The sequence below is a fragment of the Dermacentor andersoni genome, chromosome 5 (assembly GCF_023375885.2).
Source record: "Dermacentor andersoni chromosome 5, qqDerAnde1_hic_scaffold, whole genome shotgun sequence".
NCBI classification, from domain to species: domain Eukaryota; kingdom Metazoa; phylum Arthropoda; class Arachnida; order Ixodida; family Ixodidae; genus Dermacentor; species Dermacentor andersoni.
In genome coordinates this window covers 53,864,708-53,882,895 of record NC_092818.1, presented here as the reverse complement: position 1 = coordinate 53,882,895, position 18,188 = coordinate 53,864,708, and the positions used below count along the sequence as shown (strand labels likewise).

The following is an 18,188-nucleotide window of genomic DNA, read 5'->3' as shown; positions in this document are numbered from 1 at the left end:
TAAAGTCAAAACAAAATACAGTATATTGATGGGCGACTTCAATGCCAAGGTAGGCAAGAAGCAGGCTGGAGACAAGGCAGTGGGGGAATATGGCATAGGCACTAGGAATAGCAGGGGAAAGTTATTAGTAGAGTTTGCGGAACAGAATAATATGCGGATAATGAATACCTTCTTCCGCAAACGAGATAGCCGAAAATGGACGTGGAGGAGCCCGAACGGCGAGACTAGAAATAAAATAGACTTCATACTCTGCGCTAACCCTGGCATCATACAAGATGTGGACGTGCTCAGCAAGGTGCGCTGCAGTGACCATAGGATGGTAAGAACTCGAATTAGCCTAGACCTGAGGAGGGAACGGAAGCAACTGGTACATAAGAAGTCGATCAATGAGTTAGCAGTAAGAGGGAAAATAGAGGAATTCCAGATCAAGCTTCAGAACAGGTATTCAGCTTTGACTCAGGAAGAGGACCTTAGTGTTGAAGCAATGAACGACAATCTTGTGGGCATCATTAAGGAGTGTGCAATAGAAGTCGGTGGTAACTCCGTTAGACAGGATACCAGTAAGCTATCGCAGGAGACGAAAGATCTGATCAAGAAACGCCAATGTATGAAAGCCTCTAATACTACAGCTAGAATAGAACTGGCAGAACTTTCGAAGTTAATCAACAAGCGTAAGACAGCTGACATAAGGAAGTATAACATGGATAGAATTGAACATGCTCTCAGGAACGGAGGACGCCTAAAAGCAGTGAAGAAGAAACTAGGTATTGGCAAGAATCAGATGTATGCGTTCAGAGACAAAGCCGGCAATATCATTACTAATATGGATGAGATAGTTCAAGTGGCTGAGGAGTTCTACAGAGATTTATACAGTACCAGTGGCACCCACGATGATCATGGAAGAGAGAACAGTCTAGAGGAATTCGAAATCCCACAGGTAACACCGGAAGAAGTAAAAAAAAGCCTTGGGAGCTATGCAAAGGGGGAAGGCAGCTGGGGAGGATCAAGTAACAGCAGATTTGTTGAAGGATGGTGGGCAGATTGTTCTAGAGAAACTGGCCACCCTGTATACACAATGCCTCAGGACTTCGAGCGTGCCGGAATCTTGGAAAAACGCTAACATAATCCTAATCCATAAGAAAGGGGACGCCAAAGACTTGAAAAATTATAGACCGATCAGTTTACTGTCCGTTGCCTACAAAGTATTTACTAAGGTAATTGCAAATAGAATCCGGAACACCTTAGACTTCCGTCAACCAAAGGACCAGGCAGGATTCCGTAAAGGCTACTCAACAATAGACCATATTCACACTATCAATCAGGTGATAGAAAAATGTGCGGAATATAACCAACCTTCATATATAGCTTTCATTGATTACGAGAAAGCGTTTGATTCAGTCGAAACCTCAGCAGTCATGGAGGCATTGCGGAATCAGGGTGTAGACGAGTCGTATGTAAAAATACTGAAAGATATCTATAGCAGCTCCACAGCCACCGTAGTCCTTCATAAAGAAAGCAAAAAAATCCCACTAAAGAAAGGCGTCAGGCAGGGAGATACGATCTCTCCGATGCTATTCACAGCGTGTTTACACGAGGTATTCAGAAACCTGGATTGGGAAGAATTGGGGCTAAGAGTTAATGGAGAATACCTTAGTAACTTGCGATTCGCTGATGATATTGCCTTGCTTAGTAACTCAGGGGACCAACTCCAATGCATGCTCACTGACCTGGAGAGGCAAGGCCGAAGGGTGGGTCTAAAAATTAATCTGCAGAAAACTAAAGTAATGTTTAACAGTCTCGGAAGGGAACAGCAGTTTACAATAGGTAGTGAGGCACTGGAAGTGGTAAGGGAATACATCTACTTAGGACAGGTAGTGACTGCTGATCCAGATCATGAGACTGAAATAATCAGAAGAATAAGAATGGGCTGGGGTGCGTTTGGCAGGCATTTTCAGATCATGAACAGCAGGTTGCCATTATCCCTCAAGAGAAAAGTTTATAACAGCTGTGTCTTACCAGTACTCACGTACGGGGCAGAAACCTGGAGGCTTACGAAAAGGGTTCTACTTAAATTAAGGACGACGCAACGAGCTATGGAAAGAAGAATGATAGGTGTAACATTAAGGGATAAGAAAAGAGCAGATTGGGTGAGGGAACAAACGCGAGTTAATGATATCTTAGTTGAAATCAAGAAAAAGAAATGGGCATGGGCAGGACACGTAATGAGGAGGGAAGATAACCGATGGTCATTAAGAGTTACGGAATGGATTCCAAGGGAAGGAAAGCGTAGCAGAGGGTGGCAGAAAGTTAGGTGGGCGGATGAGATTAAGAAGTTTGCAGGGACAACATGGCCACAATTAGTACATGACCGGGGTAGTTGGAGAAGTATGGGAGAGGCCTTTGCCATGCAGTGGGCATAACCAGGCTGATGATGATGATGATGAAGCGCTTATGCTTCGATGACTGGCTGCAAATATTGCATTAGGATGGATCGTCTAAGCTCTATGCAAAGCATGCTGTCTTGGCAGAGTGTCCGTAAAGCCGTTGCCCATAGACACCAATGCATCTGGTGCCAAAGCATGTGAAAGTGATCGAGAATATTACTGGCAGGATTTTGGAAAGGTTCCATGTGCTCTATGTGTGGCCAGCGGGATTCCATTTTTGTGATTTCGCTTATCTTGAAACTCCACTTATCTCAAAATGTTTTTCTGGCTTTTACAGTTTTGAGACAAGGGGGTTTGCTGTATCTATATGTCTAATTGAAATGTCTGAATGTTTGTCCTGTCTGCTTTTTTTCCTGCGACCCGGTTATAACAATTATCGGTTATACAAACGATGGGATTTTCTTAGCACTTGAATATTGATATAGGTGGGTTCAACCGTACATGAAAAAGTTCTGACTACCGTCTCATCAACCGACACAAGTGCTTAGCTTGTACCAAACACAATGGCACATTATTGCCAACCAGTTACAGTATGACATACGTGTTTAACCTGAACCGTAGAACTTGAAGCTGAACCTCTCACTGTGTTTCTCTGTGCTCCTTTGTCATTTAAGTTCGTTCTTACAGTTCTACCTAGTGCATCAAAGTCATGGATAGTCAACAGTCAACTCGGAAACAACTCTACAAGCTTTCTTTGTTTGCTTTTGTATTAATGCATTCCATAATCATGGGTTCCTTACTATTTCCAATGCAGTAGTAATATCTCAATAATTCAACCCTCATTTAGCCCAGAAAAGCAGATAATCCAGATCTGCTCTCTGGTCTCAGCAAGCGTATGCATTAGGTATTTAATGGCATCAACTCTCATTAGTTCAGATATAGTACTTGGACGTGCACTGGTTAATTTGGACAACACTCAGAGTGTGCTGCACATGGTGCACTGCAAACAAACAACGCAAAAAGGCAAAAATGGCACTGGCATCCAACCGAAACAATGTGGCAGTGTCTGCATTGCCACTGCCATCAGCAGGAACTTCACCGCGTCGTATCACTACCTGGAAGTTCCTATCTCCCCTTGCCAAGATTGTCTGAGCGAATATGTAACAGAAAAATGTTCGAGATAAGGCAGTGCAAGGCCAATGTGTATTGAGACGCTTATCATGCGTATAACCAGCGCAACCAGTTGGAAGTGATGTGTGGACCATGGAAGGCGGTGGTAATGCCAGGACTGTCTCTCTTCCGGAACGTGAAAATATCTTAAAAGGCAGCAGCGGGATGTGGGAAGACCGGCAAAAAACACACATAGGATGACCCCAAGTAAGGCGGTCCAAGAGGACCTGGGTTGGTCTTTCTTTGAGGCCAGAGAGGCGGGGATAAAGCTGAACTTTGAGAAACCCACGTGGTCCATTAGGGAAGTGCAACGGGGACATTGTGTGTCTCTCATTCTCCTGCACACTAAGAGGAAGAGACGAGTAAGACGCTGGCATGGAAGTGTGCAATAGTTCTGCCTGCTCTGTGTGAGGAGAAGAGACCAGCAACTAACCAAGAGGAAGGGCACCCAATGAAACAAATCCGCACCAAGGTGCAACACATTGAGACAGCTGGATGGAAGAAAGCAGAAGAAACACAATCTTCTCCGGCACTCTCATCGGGCACAACGTTCCGAGATATAAGAGAAGGATATTTACGACAACACATGGGGTAACGGCTTGCTGGCTGAGGCCAGAGCGGGAGCACTGCGAACACGCAAGTAGGGAGCACGATTCACATGCAGCCAGCAAACAACATGCGCCCTCTGTGGGCAGCAGAAGAGACCACAGAACATGTGATCCTTGAATGCCCCAATATCTGCCCACAAGCCCATACGTCGTCTTTGGCTACCGCTCTGGGCTTCAGACAGAGTGAAGGCAAGTCAGGACTTGTTCAGGACACAGAGAGATGCCTGAAGGACTGGTGGTAAGACTGTGCTGTGCGCCACAGTTACTGATGGCGATGTGGGCTGTGCCTGAAGGAACTGAATGTTACCGGCCTTTTTCTTTTCTTCTTTTTTATTTCTTTTTGTTCTTACCTTTTATTTTCATTTTCTTTCCAGATTTTATGGGCATTACCATATTTAGATGTTTCTAGTAATTTTTTCGCCATCTTTGGCATGGCTGCTCAAACTGCAGAGTTACAAAGGGTACGGCCACCATCACCATAATCACCGGAACAACAGGAACGCTCTGTAGGTACACAACACACAATGGCCATGTGCCTTCAAAACTGCATCGTCGCTCTCCATGATTGCATCAATGTATACTGAGCATTTGTTTTTTCATCATTCAATAATTTCATGTTCAGGTAATTCGGACATTTTTTCTGGTCCCGAGAAATCCGCATTAGCAACCTCTTACTACATTTGCCACTTATTCTTTCCTGCTAATTGCAATTTTTTTTGTACCAGTCTTTCCTTTTTAATTGTCTTGATATTGAGATTTGTTCATCAGTGCTTAAACTTTGTTTCTGCCATTTATTTATTTATTTATTTATTTATTTATTTATTTATTAGATACTGCCAACTGCCTCTTGGCAGTCCAGGCAGGAGTGAGTGAGTACAAAGTCAGCACTGCAAGTCAAGATAACAAAAACATGGGTTACAAGGAACCATGAAAAAAATGCTTAAAGATACAGACTATTGCGTCGGGAAAGGCAGCATGTACAAAATTACAAAAATAGGAAAATGGTGATTCTAAAACGAACACGCTTCATTGCAAAGATTGCACGGCAGACACAAATGATTCAACCGAGGACATACAAGCGACTTGCGGTAGAGCATTCCACTCTGCTATAGTTCGAGGGAAAAACGAGAAGCGATAAGCAGTAGTTTTAGTCTGTGGTATCACAATCGTTTTGCAGTGCTTGCGTCTGGTTTCTCTTGTTTTATTAAAATTGATGTAGATGTCGGGATCCATTTTTGTTTGTTTATTAACAATATTAAACAAAGTTTGTAGGCGATGCAGTCTGCACCGAAATTCTAGCAATGGGAGGCCAGACCGTGTTCTGAGATCAGTGATTGAGACTCATCTACTATAAATATTATAAATAAATCTAAGGGCTTTCTTTTACACGCTTTCAATGTTGTTGACACCGGACTTTGTGTGAGGATCCCACACAGCATCGGCATATTCAAGCAGTGGTCTAATGAGTGTCGTGTAGGCAGCGAGTTTAGTCCTACTAGTACAATGTTTGAGCCGGTGTTTAATTAGCCATAGCTTCCTTAGCGACGCCGAAACGACGTATTGGACATGGGCGTTCCAGGTTATCTTCGAGTCAATGACTACACCCAGATACTTACATTTGTCAACCGTCTTAATTGCTACGTTATTGATTTTATATGTACAAATTGAGGGTGCTTTTTTTTCTTGTAATCATCATTTGAGTACATTTTAAGGCATTTAAGCTCATACGCCAGGACTGACACCAGTTATCGATTGCATTAAGGTAATCCTGTATAGCAGCCTGATCGTGGGGTGATTGAATGTTGTGGTACACAATACAATCATCAGCGAAGAACCGACATCGTACCGGGGAATCAAAGGACAAGTCATTCAGATAAATCAAAAAGAGAAGAGGTATAAGTACTGAACCTTGCGGTGCACCGGAAAGTACTCAATTCTTTATATTCTTTTATTTCAGATATTCCTGTTCTAAAGTTCTAACACATTCACTATCAGACCTCCTTCGGTATATCACACCTTGCAAAAGTTGCAATTCTCTCATTTTTAACCAGTTTAATACAGTTTAATTTGGCCTGCTGGTACATATCAGCTTGCCAGCAAGTTGATACAAGAGAGCGGGTGCCAATAGCAACGGGCAATGAAACGACGGGCAATGACGGGCAAATGTCGTGTGTTTTGGAAATACCTGACAAGTGTGACACGAGTGCTTTGGACCGGTGGCTTCCCAGGAATGCAGAGGACAACTTTCACACGGAGTGAACACATTTTATCCTGCTCTGCTCATGTGGCCACTTCAGTCTCTTGTACAGACTGCGCTGGTTACATGTTCAGTTACTCCATCTGCCCAGTTTTCATCACGGCTGCGAAATTACATAGCTTTACAAGGAACCGATGAATTCTCACCAAAAAACTCAGTGTGAATAAAAACCAACAAGAAAACATTGGCTTTCTCATTTGCGACACATCACACCTGAACCAAAGCCCGACAAAGAAACAAACGTAATCAGCGCACTTTCTTGTTCATAGTTGGAAATTGCAGAAAGCAATACTGCACTCACAACAGCTCCATGTCCATGATGACCTCACTTCTCGCCACATTCTCCTTGTACACTTTCACGCCTCCAATCCTGGGAGGCTGCATGACACGAAGAAGGCACGATGTTAGTGATATGGGAAAAAAATTGTGCAGGCCCTTACCAGTGATTCACAGAGCAGTCTAATGCCAAAGGTAACACCTAACTGGTCTATGGTGTTGGGCTGCTAAGCATGAGGTCACGGGATCGAATCCCAGCCACGGCAGCCACAGTTTGATGGGGGCGAGATGTGAAAACACCCGCATACTTAGATTTAAGTGCAGGTTAAAGAACACCAGGTGGTCCAAACTTCCGAAGTCCCCCTTCCCTGCAGAGTGCATCATAATCAGATCGTGGTTTTGGCACGTAAAGCCCCATAATTCAATCCAATCCAGTTAGCTAACTGGTATTCTAGTACTTACAACAGCTCAGTTTTGCTACAAAGGCCTAAAGAATAGTCTTTTACCATAGGACATCTACATGCCACCTGAAGCACATCTTCCCTATGAAGTTGAAGAGATGTTCAAGTTACAGTACTAATTAGATGTTCCCTTTGATAATAAACAGTACTGTACGGCAGGTATATACAACAAATGGATGTAGGAGACACGGCTAACTGTGACTCTTGCTCATATTTTCTTTTCTTTCAATTCACACTATGTTAGTGTTTATAATAGCGAGCCCACAAAGGTTATGATATGCAGCATGGACTGTTAAAGGGTCACATGCAAAGAGTGACACTAGCCCACCTTAAACTGGTAAGACTCAACTATTAGAAGTACACGAACAAATAAATTTTTTTGGCCAGAATTTCTCTCTCAACTTTTCAATAAAAAAGAGGCTCCAGATCCACCACCATATTTATTACCTTTAATTAGTACAGGCCCACCCAAGACCACCAACGAAACCACAAAATGCCACATTTTGCACGCACTAACCAGCTCAAGTTTTCTTTTTCCCCCCAGGGACGATAAGTGAATGGAACCGGTTTACGGGGACAGCTGAAGGGAACACAAAAACGACACGGGCAGTGATATTTGTGATACCCATTGCACCGAACTCGATTAAATCTGTCGCATTTAAGCAAGACCTAAAGTATACTGACTGTATGAAGTAGACTTTTAATTTACACCACCAATTCTCTTTTTTATAAAAATAATTGATCATTGCAGAAACTACAGAAAATGAAACTCTCAAGTTTACCACTCTAACGCTGCAATGAAAAACGACATCGTCATTCTGTAAACTGCCCCTGGTGAGACACCTAAACCAGACAAAATTGATGTATTGTACACTACTCTGTAATATACGACTGAGTTGTGAGTAGGGCTCCTGCAAAACTCTTGTAAACACTAAGAATTTGTGGGGATCACACGCACCCATTTCCTCCCGCGCACTCACATTGTTGTGTTTGCACGTTGTGGACGCGTCGAGAGCTGGCATAGACACAGGAAAGGCGCACTATGCCTTCTCCCTGTTCTCCCTCGCTTTCACGACGCACGCCCACCCTTCCTCCCTAACTCAGAGAAAAGGGAAAGGTATCAAAAGTGCGAGGAGGACATTCCTCTCGCAGAGGTAAAAAGGTATAAAGACCATCACCAGGGGAGACTCGCTTTCTCTGGCGCCCAAACTTCGAAGCGGACCACTGACGTAATGAGTACCTGCCACAACCCGTGAGTGACATTGTTGACCAACTACCAGATGCAAGGAGGCAAGCCTATTTACTACCTATTACAGAGTAAACTTTCCCTCTGCAAGTGTTACTTATTGCTCACAGCAATAAACATTGTTAGAATTGACACTACTGGTTATCTTATTTGCCTGAACCCGACGTAGCTGCGACTACGCACACTGAAGGTTGGGGAGTACTACGGAACAACTGTGTGTGGCTAGATCCGAAGCTTGCCTTGAACCCTAGCCTCACGTAGAGGGTACCCCCATAAATTTCACATACTGTTACACTCATATATAAAATTAGTGAATTTCAGATTGTTCGACAGGTGCAGTTTAAAGAACCGCAATATCTGTTTTTGATGATGCAGAGTTGCAGCTTTGTAAACTTCATGCTTCACTTTTTTTACTTACAATTGCAGCAATCTTCATAAAATATCTGAGGCCCTAAATCAAATGTATGCTTCCTACAGTCTATATAATTCTGCATTCTCTCTAAAAAGCAGTGAAATTCGTTCATATCGGTCAAGTGGTTGTGGGATGAGAGCATTTCTGGGACTCATGTGTACTTGGAACAGGAAAATTGGAGTTGGCCTTGATAGGCAGCTCCCTCTTAAAAGGACACTAAAGCGAAACAATAAATCAGTTTACACTAATGAAACATTGTTTGAGAACCTTGCAGGCAGTCATTTCAAAAAAATAGTTTGATTATTAGATTAGAAAATGAAGGTCCAGGTATCAGTATTTCAATTTCGGGCCGAAACCCCAGCGCCGGTACGTCAGCGTGACGTCAGGGATTCCAAAGTATGTTTTCGCATTTGGGCCACGTTGGCTGAATAAAGGTTCCCAAAACTTGCCATGTTTAATATTTGGTTCTTTTAGAACACAATGTAGTCAATCTGTACCGCTATATATAATTAGTAGGCCCTAGAAGATGCCATCAAAGTCCAAGATGTCACAGCCCCCAGGTGCGAGAACTTAGGTAGGCATCGCCACCCGTATTTCATTCTTTCGCTTTTTCTGGCTTGCCAAACGTCTTATCGTTGTAAGAGCGGTGTTTTTTGGTGTTGTAGAACGGTAATTTACTGATGCAGAAGAAATCATTTTTCACTTTAGCGTCCCTTTAAGGTTTAGAATGACAGACAGTTGAGCTAGTTGTTAGCGATTCATGCTGAAAAACAGTTAGGGGTGCAGACGCAGACACAAGAAAGAACGAACAACAGAAACACCATTGTTTATTTTCTCCGTTACTACCTTCTTGTGTCCGTTTTTGCCCCACTAACTTTTTTCCAACATGAATCCCTCTTGATATTCCACATTGGGCTCCCTTTATGTAGAACCTCTCACTCACGGTCTAGTCCAATTTTCCTATTTATACACATGTGAAACAAAAATGCTATCATCAAGCAACAGATGAATTGATTTTTATGAAGCCTGCTGCATTTCAGAGAGGAAGCCAAGTTCTACCAACGATTTGAAGTGACATATTCAATTAATTCCCAAGAAAAAAATATAATAGCACAGAATTGACATCCTTTAAAATATGCACCAAACACATATATGCCAATTTGGTAAATTGCATCTGTTAGATGGTCTAAAGCAGAGAAATAACACATTTTTTTACAGCTTACATAACATCATCACAGCATTTAGTAAGCTCTTCTTTTTCTTTTTTTATACTGATATCTACAAATTATTCAGAGAACTGTGTACTGTAGTATATGCATATCAAATGTGTCCACTTTAGAGAATGCAACAAATTAAGTTTACATAGTTGCGATATCATTTTCTTATCACCATATTAGTTGCGAACCTGATGTTTAATATCATTTCAAAATTTTCCTATTTAGGGGAATTTTCTTCAAATAAATTGATGAGCCTAATTAAAAAAGTTCTCTCAAGAGCGGGTAGATGTTACTTTTCCTTTTAATAATTGTAACAATCCTCACCAAATTTGGCTCAGCAGCTATTGAGCAAGACAATCTCTCCATTATTGTATATATAAAATCTGCTGTTTTAAGTCAAACATTAGACTACAATAGAATTTTAAGCATATATTCAGCCCCATAGTAAAATATTCAAAGAAAGAAAAAAATTCTTTCCCATTGAATATCCCCATTTTCAAACAGAATATACATTTCAATCACACTCAATACTTCAGATACGTTTGAGAATGGATAGTTTGTAAAAATCAAATCAAAATACGGAGCTTAACGACCAAAACCAATTGGTTTATGAAAGGTGCTGCTGGGTGGGGCTTCAGATTAATTTATCGTGAACTCCGTGCGGTTCTTAAACATGCACCTCATACATATATTAGCACGCATGCTTTTTTACATTCTGCTCCTGTTAAGACTGTAGCCAGCCACCGTGGTTGCGAATCAAATCCATGACCTCCATCTATAGTTTGCAAACAAGTTTCATCCTAAACAAGTTTCATCCCTCATATACACGTGTACTGAAAAACACCGATGCGCTATTCTAATGCAACTACATGATGCCGCAGTCAAAAGGCGTCTCACTAAGGGTGTATGAATAAACAATTTCTTTTGCGCTATGCAATCACAAAGCAAGCCCTAGGAGCCAGCTGGGGGAACATTACTTACACACTCACAGCACAATGGATAGAGGGTGCTGGGACCAGCTGTTGTGAAATTCATGAAGCAAAAAATAGAAACTAACAAAACAAGATGGTTATCCTTGGCTGAGCTAAGAGAATGTATAAGAGCCGACCCAGAAATCGTGCATGCATGAAGCGAGCAATTTCAGCTGGGATTGAGATTTAATTAAACAATGTCAAACAGTAAGGTATGGAAATTGAGCTAGTAGACGCATCAAATAATCTAGCGGGAGGTGTGAGAAACACATCAAGCAAACTACCGGCAGATGTACCGCTAACAGTATGATCAAATTTATGCTTTCAACTTCAGATACAGTTGAAGTGGCCTACAGCTGATTAGGTCCACTTGCTATGCAATTAAATAATGAGCAAAGGAATACTCTACACAAATGAATAAAGTTGCACAAAATATGTGCTGCTGAAAATTTCACTCTGAATTGAGAGACAAGGCAATAAGGCACAAAAAAATGCCAATATATAGTAAAGCACAACAAGAGATGCCTATTTATTATATATATATTTTTACAACAAAGGATGTGCTACAACAATTAAAACAATTATATACTGGGGTTTTACATGCCAAAACCACAATTTTACTATGAAGCATGCCATAGTGGGGTACTCCCAATTAATTTTGGCCATCTAGGGTTCATTAATGTGTAATAATAAATACAGAAAATTAGGAGGCAAGGCTGTCATCAATCATTAAATTTCAGAAAGGCAGCTTGTCACCTGTCAACCAGAGTCATAACGAATTAAATTCGTCACAAGCCTCAGTAAATCTCTGGCACCGTGTCAGCGAGAAATCTGCTCAATTTCTTGGCAAGTACAAAAACCAGGAATACAATAACCGAGTCAAATTAACTAACCATCAACATTTCCATTCGAAGTTGTAGCTCATATATTTACACATCTCATACTTACGAGCACACATATTTGATTGAAACATAGTAAGCAAAAAGTGAAGCCTCCCTGGCATTTGACAACCAATATTTGTGCCTACACAGCCACTTTTTCCTAAATTTGTGTTCTCAGAATTTTACGCAGCAAGAATGATTTCGCAAGGCAATGAAAGCTTGCAATGCTGTGTTGCAGCAAAGAAACAGACTGCAGGAAAATAGGATTAAGTTAAGAACTTGGAGAGAGTAGCACAGCAAAATACACACTGTTTTCGCAGGAGCCACACAAGGCATAGCAGATGGGCTTGATTTCACATGCCGCAAGAACCAAACAGACCATTCATTTAACAAATTACACATTTCTTTAAAATCTAATGTCACACAGCACATAATGCCTCAATGACAAATTGATAAGACCGCAGCTGGACAGTTATCATTAGAGAAACCATAAACAGTACTCCTTAACTTCAACTGCTAAAGCTGATACGCCTGATGTTCCCTGGTGGTTTTGTGTTCCTTGGTGATGCTAAAAAGCAATACTAAACCAATCTAAACAAGTACTGTTTCGAAATGCTTATCTTTTTATGCATCTGAAGGAAAAAGCATTGATTATTACTGCAGAAAATGGAGGCAAAAGATTCCTTCTTATTTTTTTTATTCTTTATTTCTTCACAGAAATGTCTGCACCGGATGCACGGATGTGACATCGTGCATCTGAAAGTATATTGCTGAGAGTTGGAGCATTTTGGTGCAAGAGAAGTTACAGAAAGTTTTGTCTTTGAACTTCGAACAGCATAAAATATTGGTGCAAAAAAAAGGAGTAGAAAACAGACAAAAGACCTATGACAAATAAACTAGCCCACAAGGTGTTGTTCTTGGAACTTGCTAAGCTGAGCCATTGGTTCCTTCGGAGCGCCACACGGTCCTTCTTTACAAGATGGTCAGTTAAGTACGCACTGTCAAAATCCATAACATCAAGACAGGTTGGTGCAAGAACTCAAGGGTTATCTACCCATCTACCATTCTTGCATCTTTCCTGGCTAACTGAGCTACCTCTAGTGGCCTGTTCACTATCTCAGAAGCATAACTAACTAATACAGCTTAACGTAATACTGTTACCTAGGGTCCCCTTTAGGGCCAAGGGCGTATTTCATATTGCATTGAGCAGCTGTGAAATTACACTGCAATTGTTACGCAAGAATGCTGGAGTACACATTACACACCCTTGCAGCCTCTCTGTCAAGAGCATTGTGTGAGACAAGCTAGCCCGTACACAACACTCTTATCTTTGTGTCTTCAGTCCCAGTATTGCAACTAGGCCGCACAAGATTAAATTCCCCAGTGTGCCCTGCCCAACAGTGTGCCATGGTATCTTATCTTACTATAGTGCTATCTATAGGCCCCTGCATCAATGGGATAACAAAAAAAATTCTTTAGAGCATGAGCTCTGACAGGCCAGGCAGGAGGAAACAGAGGGAGGAGAGCTTGTCCACGAGATGTGGTGCTGGTCAGGGTTCCCTTTGCGCGAGAAGAACTGTGGCACTCGTGGTTGGGAAATGTGCTATCTGCAGGAGCGTGGCATGTAGTACTTTGCCTAAGTTTGGGTGTGGCACCGGGAAGTTTTTGTGCCGTCGGAGCGATGGCACTGGAGCGATCAGGCTCGTGCCCGGCTGCCCGAACTCACGAGGCCATTGTTGCAGACGCAAAGTGCGTGCAAAAGGCATTTTCCAACAAATGTCAACCATTACGTCCACTCGGGGAGAGAGATATAAACGGCACTCACAGCTAGACAACCATACCGATTAGTTTGGTGGTTTAGGTGTGAGTGCCTAAATCTAAGTACATAAGTGTTCTCACCTTTCGCGCACATTAAAATGCGGCCGCCGCAGCCAGGGTGGATTGGTCAAGAACAAAATATCAAACATAACTATAATAAATTATCAGGTATAATAAAAGTCTAAAATGTGTTTTACCAATATTAGCATGTAATGAATATATATATACCTATAATGAATATCAGATATAATGAAGACATTTTGATGTTGGGTGCAACTTCGTAACAAAGAAGTTCGGCTGTATCAGCCACACACGTTTGGTCTACAAAGCAAACCGGCTTCCTGCCTCTTAACGTTACACCTATCTTTTTTCGCATTTAATTGCTTGTTGGTATTCGAGGTTCCTCTAAATTATCTTTGTTGTCCAATAAGTTTCAGCCTCAAAAATTAGTACCAGTAGAATGCCCAGATTGTATACCTTCTTTTTTAAGAACAATGATAAGCTGCTGTTGATGAATTGACGAGTATCTGCACTACTCAGCTTGAAATGAAAACCCAGCTGTTTTGACAAGAAAGCCCATTTTCCCAACCAATGATGTAGTGGGCATGTTTACGCTAATAATGCAAGCAAATCTGGCAGGAATATGTTGGGCACACAATATGTAATAAAGAGAATATGTACACACACAGGAATCAGAACCCGTACTCAAAAAAAGCTTCTCTTATTTAACTAGGTCAATGTTTTGTCATCGCCATGGTTCTAATTTCATTACCGTGCTCATCACTCACGAGTAGCAGGCACATAATGCCACCCAATAGAGAAAGGCTCCTACGTAAGGGACGGCTCGTGGATAAGGTACCCGACAATAATTGCTGGCGCCGAGCGCGCATCTCCAAAGCTCAAAATGCCAAAGTGTCCGAGCTGTGGACAGAGGGCAAGCTCACCACGTCGCCCAGATCAATCTTCTCAAACTTGAAGCTGCTCAGGTATGCGGGCAGGGAGGAGCGCACGCTCGGTTCAATGGTCTCGAGAAGGAGGTCCTTGACGTAGTCCCCTACAAATGGCCAGAACTGGCACAGGATCTGGAAACAACAAGGTGTGGGGGGATGTGCGAGAATTATTATTTTTGTTTTATGCATTATAGTCCCAAGGAGCCTATCACATGTGCGGCAGCAGACAGAAGAGCAAGACACGTCAGCACAAGTGCAGAAACTTATGCGCTTCATTTCACGCATTGCAGGCGATGCTATGAAGACAAGAGACAGGTCCCTCACTACTTGCACTCACAATCAAAATATAGTGCATCACATGTGAAAGACATGGGTATGTGTCGCATTAAATCACTGAAAATTAAGCCTGACTAAGTGTGACCTACAAGCTTCTTCACTGTATACGGGATTGTAGTACAGCGTCATTTCGTTGCCAAGACGTACTAAATGCGTTGAATCCTATGGGCGTTCGAAGGGATACGAAAATATTTTGTTGTCGTGAGAATATTGTTGTTGCGGGATTTCATTATCGCGGATTTTGACTATAGTTCCTTGTTCTTCAGTAACCTTCATAAATCTTCCTGCTGCATACCAAACACGATTGACTTCAGCTAACTGTCTAGCAGCGCCAGGCATACAAACGAATTGTGGGTTCTTTTCGTTTTAATTTGCCGCAACAATACTATGGAACAAACTACCACACAGTATCAGTACAATAGCATTGCTTCCTGCCTTCAAACAAATTCTTCGTACATTTGAACTTCAATCACAGTAACGCTCAAAACATTTCTGACAATGTGTATGTTCTGCAGCAACAAACAAATGATTCAGGTTTTCCTTATTGCTCTATGTGCCTTGTTTGCAACTTGCTAAAGTTAGAGCTTTAGCAGTAATTGCGTTTTTGCTGTTTTTCATTACATGCACTTCTTAACATGTTCCATTTTTAATCACCATTTTACTTAAGCATCTGTTTTGTGTATTCGTCAGTAATACTGTTTTTTTTTCTTATTCTATAGACCTCCTCACACAACACCAAAAAGAGTCCTGGGGTCCTGTCTGTATATAACTTTCTTCATAATTATGTTTAACAATGATTCAGTTGAATGATTAATAGTTTTGCAATACTATGCACTTATTACATGGAAGGTGCAGCAGACGTGAACCTATTTGCCAGCTGATGAGAGCGGTGACATCTCTGGGACCTGCAGTCACCATACACCACTTGTACTCATGACCAAAACATAGTTTGTCGCACAGTGCAACACAAAGGCCCAGGAATAATACCCGATTTGACATAGCCTCACATCCACAAGTTCGTTGTAATACGTGAAGCTGTTGTTTTGTAGAGAGCGTCACAGATCAAAAACAATGCACCACAAAGCACACAGATTGATACTTCTGTGACTACACTACTGGAATAGCTTCAGCAGCGTTGTCGGCCAAGTATGAAACGGAGTTGATACTGCATGCATTTTAATGTGCGATAATGTTCTTTGCAACTGTTTTATTTCTGCATTACAATGGCTTCACCAAGCCACAGGTGACTTTGGGTGAAGCCCCCTTCCAGTTTTCTGCTTAGCATTTCCCCCCTACTGCTAAAAAATGTTGCTGCAAAATATTTATTTCTTTTGGTTGATTATGTTTAGTATTGATGTGTTTTGCACATTTAGATAGAAAAAAGAACATTTTTTTTCCAGGTATTTACACGTGCCGTCAAAAATATGTTAAGCGCTGGACGCTTAATACAAAGCCCATAACAGTGTTTCTGATATGCCAAAGTGACTTTTCAGCTGTGAATAGTTCAGCAAACCAATTAATAATTAACCTTACTCTAATCTCATATTGTTTCTTTCTTCTACAAATGCACTCTCCATGGGCAGAAACAACTGTTAACGTTGTCCTACCTTTCCTTGACCTAGGACGGCTGCATCGGGTACACCAGTGTTCGCAGCTCTAATCACAGAGCATCTTGAATACGGTACACGTAGGACCATTTAAAAAACATCAATAATTCAAGATCCAAAGTCAGTTCAGCTCCAAGGAGAGTCAGTAGTAATCATCAGCAGGAAATACTATTGCTTGGGGACAATGGGTGTTACGGCAGAAGTGGTTTTGCTGTTTGATTTAGTGCAATAAATGTAGGTGCATCTGGGCCTTCGTTTTTTTTTTCTTTTTCTCTCACTTTACGAGTGTTTAAAATAATAGAGGCAATCTTAAACAGCCACATCACATACCCTCTTCAGCTGTGCAAACACTCAATATTCGACTATAGTCTACCCAATTGTGAACTTTGATCACAGGTGCATTCAGTACTTGGCCACTGGTATGCGACTCTTCCACTCACCTTATTGACCCACTCAGCTCTCTCTGTATCAGGGAAGAACACCTGCACGAAGAAAAAAACGAGTAGGTGTCACCACACTTTTAAATATCTGAAGTACTCTATTCAAGTTATACGGATGTCACACCGTGCATTCTCGATTGCAACTGAGCCCGATCGGGATAGATTTTCTCCATCGCAATCGGCTCCTTGCAAAAGCTGTGGAAGGGAGCCAATCGCTGTTGAAAAATTCAATTCTGATCGGACTCGATCTCGAAAAAATGCACTGTGTGACACTCATATTAGTGAATCTTAATCAATATGGAAGTAAAACATGGCTCTCCTATAGTGCCCTACCTCAAGCGTGGAACTTGGGTGAACACACACAACTTTGTATAGAAATGGACCAGTCACTACAATTACTCTCTTGCTGGCCCAATGCTTAGTGGGGTGACTTGCTGCTTTCCTAAAAAGCCACTCACTACTCACACCTTTATTTACGGCGTGCTCAGATTGCCGCCACAACAGACCCATCATACTGAATTAAATGTCACAACATGCATCAATGTGTGACTCTTAGCTTATTATGCAACATAGAGGTCATTATCTTTGTGCAGTTAATTTTATCCATTGTTCTTATGGCATTTTAGCTGACACCATGGACACGCCGTTCCTAATGAAGCAGTGACAATGTGTTCGCAGTCAGGACATATCTTTATTTTGGTCCCCATACCTTAACGCAAATGAAACTTAAAACTTGAACTCAAACTATCATCTTTGGAAATGTTACAACAATGCAAGCAAGGATAGTTACAATTCAGCAATTTCTATTAGGGAAGGGCAAAAATGCTGTGAATAAGGTGATGCAAAAAATGCTACTCGAGCACGTAAAATTTCTCTTGGGCGTTCTCAAGATGCCCTGGCCTTTATTAGAGATAAATAGTGATAAAGTGGAAGCTTGGGCAGTACTGTGTCTTTCTTTGTCTGGTGTCCCGTGTTGTTTTGCTGTTTTATAATTCCAAGTATCTAGTATTAGGGAGTTCGAAAGAGCTTTGGTTCGTCTGCATATACGGGACCATTTATGGAATACCAAAGACAGATTTAGCAATAGCACGGGTGGTGCCATCTTGCGATGTCAAGCTTAACCAGAACGCACAAAGCTACTAATGTAACAATAG

General features: G+C 41.7%; 1 protein-coding gene across 2 annotated transcripts in view; it reads right to left on the bottom strand.

Moving 5' to 3' along the window:
- Positions 1-18,188, bottom strand: part of Esyt2 (extended synaptotagmin-like protein 2) — a 111,791-nt gene that overhangs the window by 88,641 nt on the left and 4,962 nt on the right. For both annotated transcript variants that reach the window (XM_055070271.2, XM_050177583.3), the window contains exons 2-4: positions 17,035-17,076; positions 14,646-14,783; positions 6,721-6,797 (exon numbers count right to left, since the gene is read on the bottom strand). In XM_055070271.2, the coding sequence (XP_054926246.1) occupies positions 6,721-6,797; positions 14,646-14,783; positions 17,035-17,076 (257 nt within the window). The remainder of the gene's footprint in view (positions 1-6,720; positions 6,798-14,645; positions 14,784-17,034; positions 17,077-18,188) is intronic.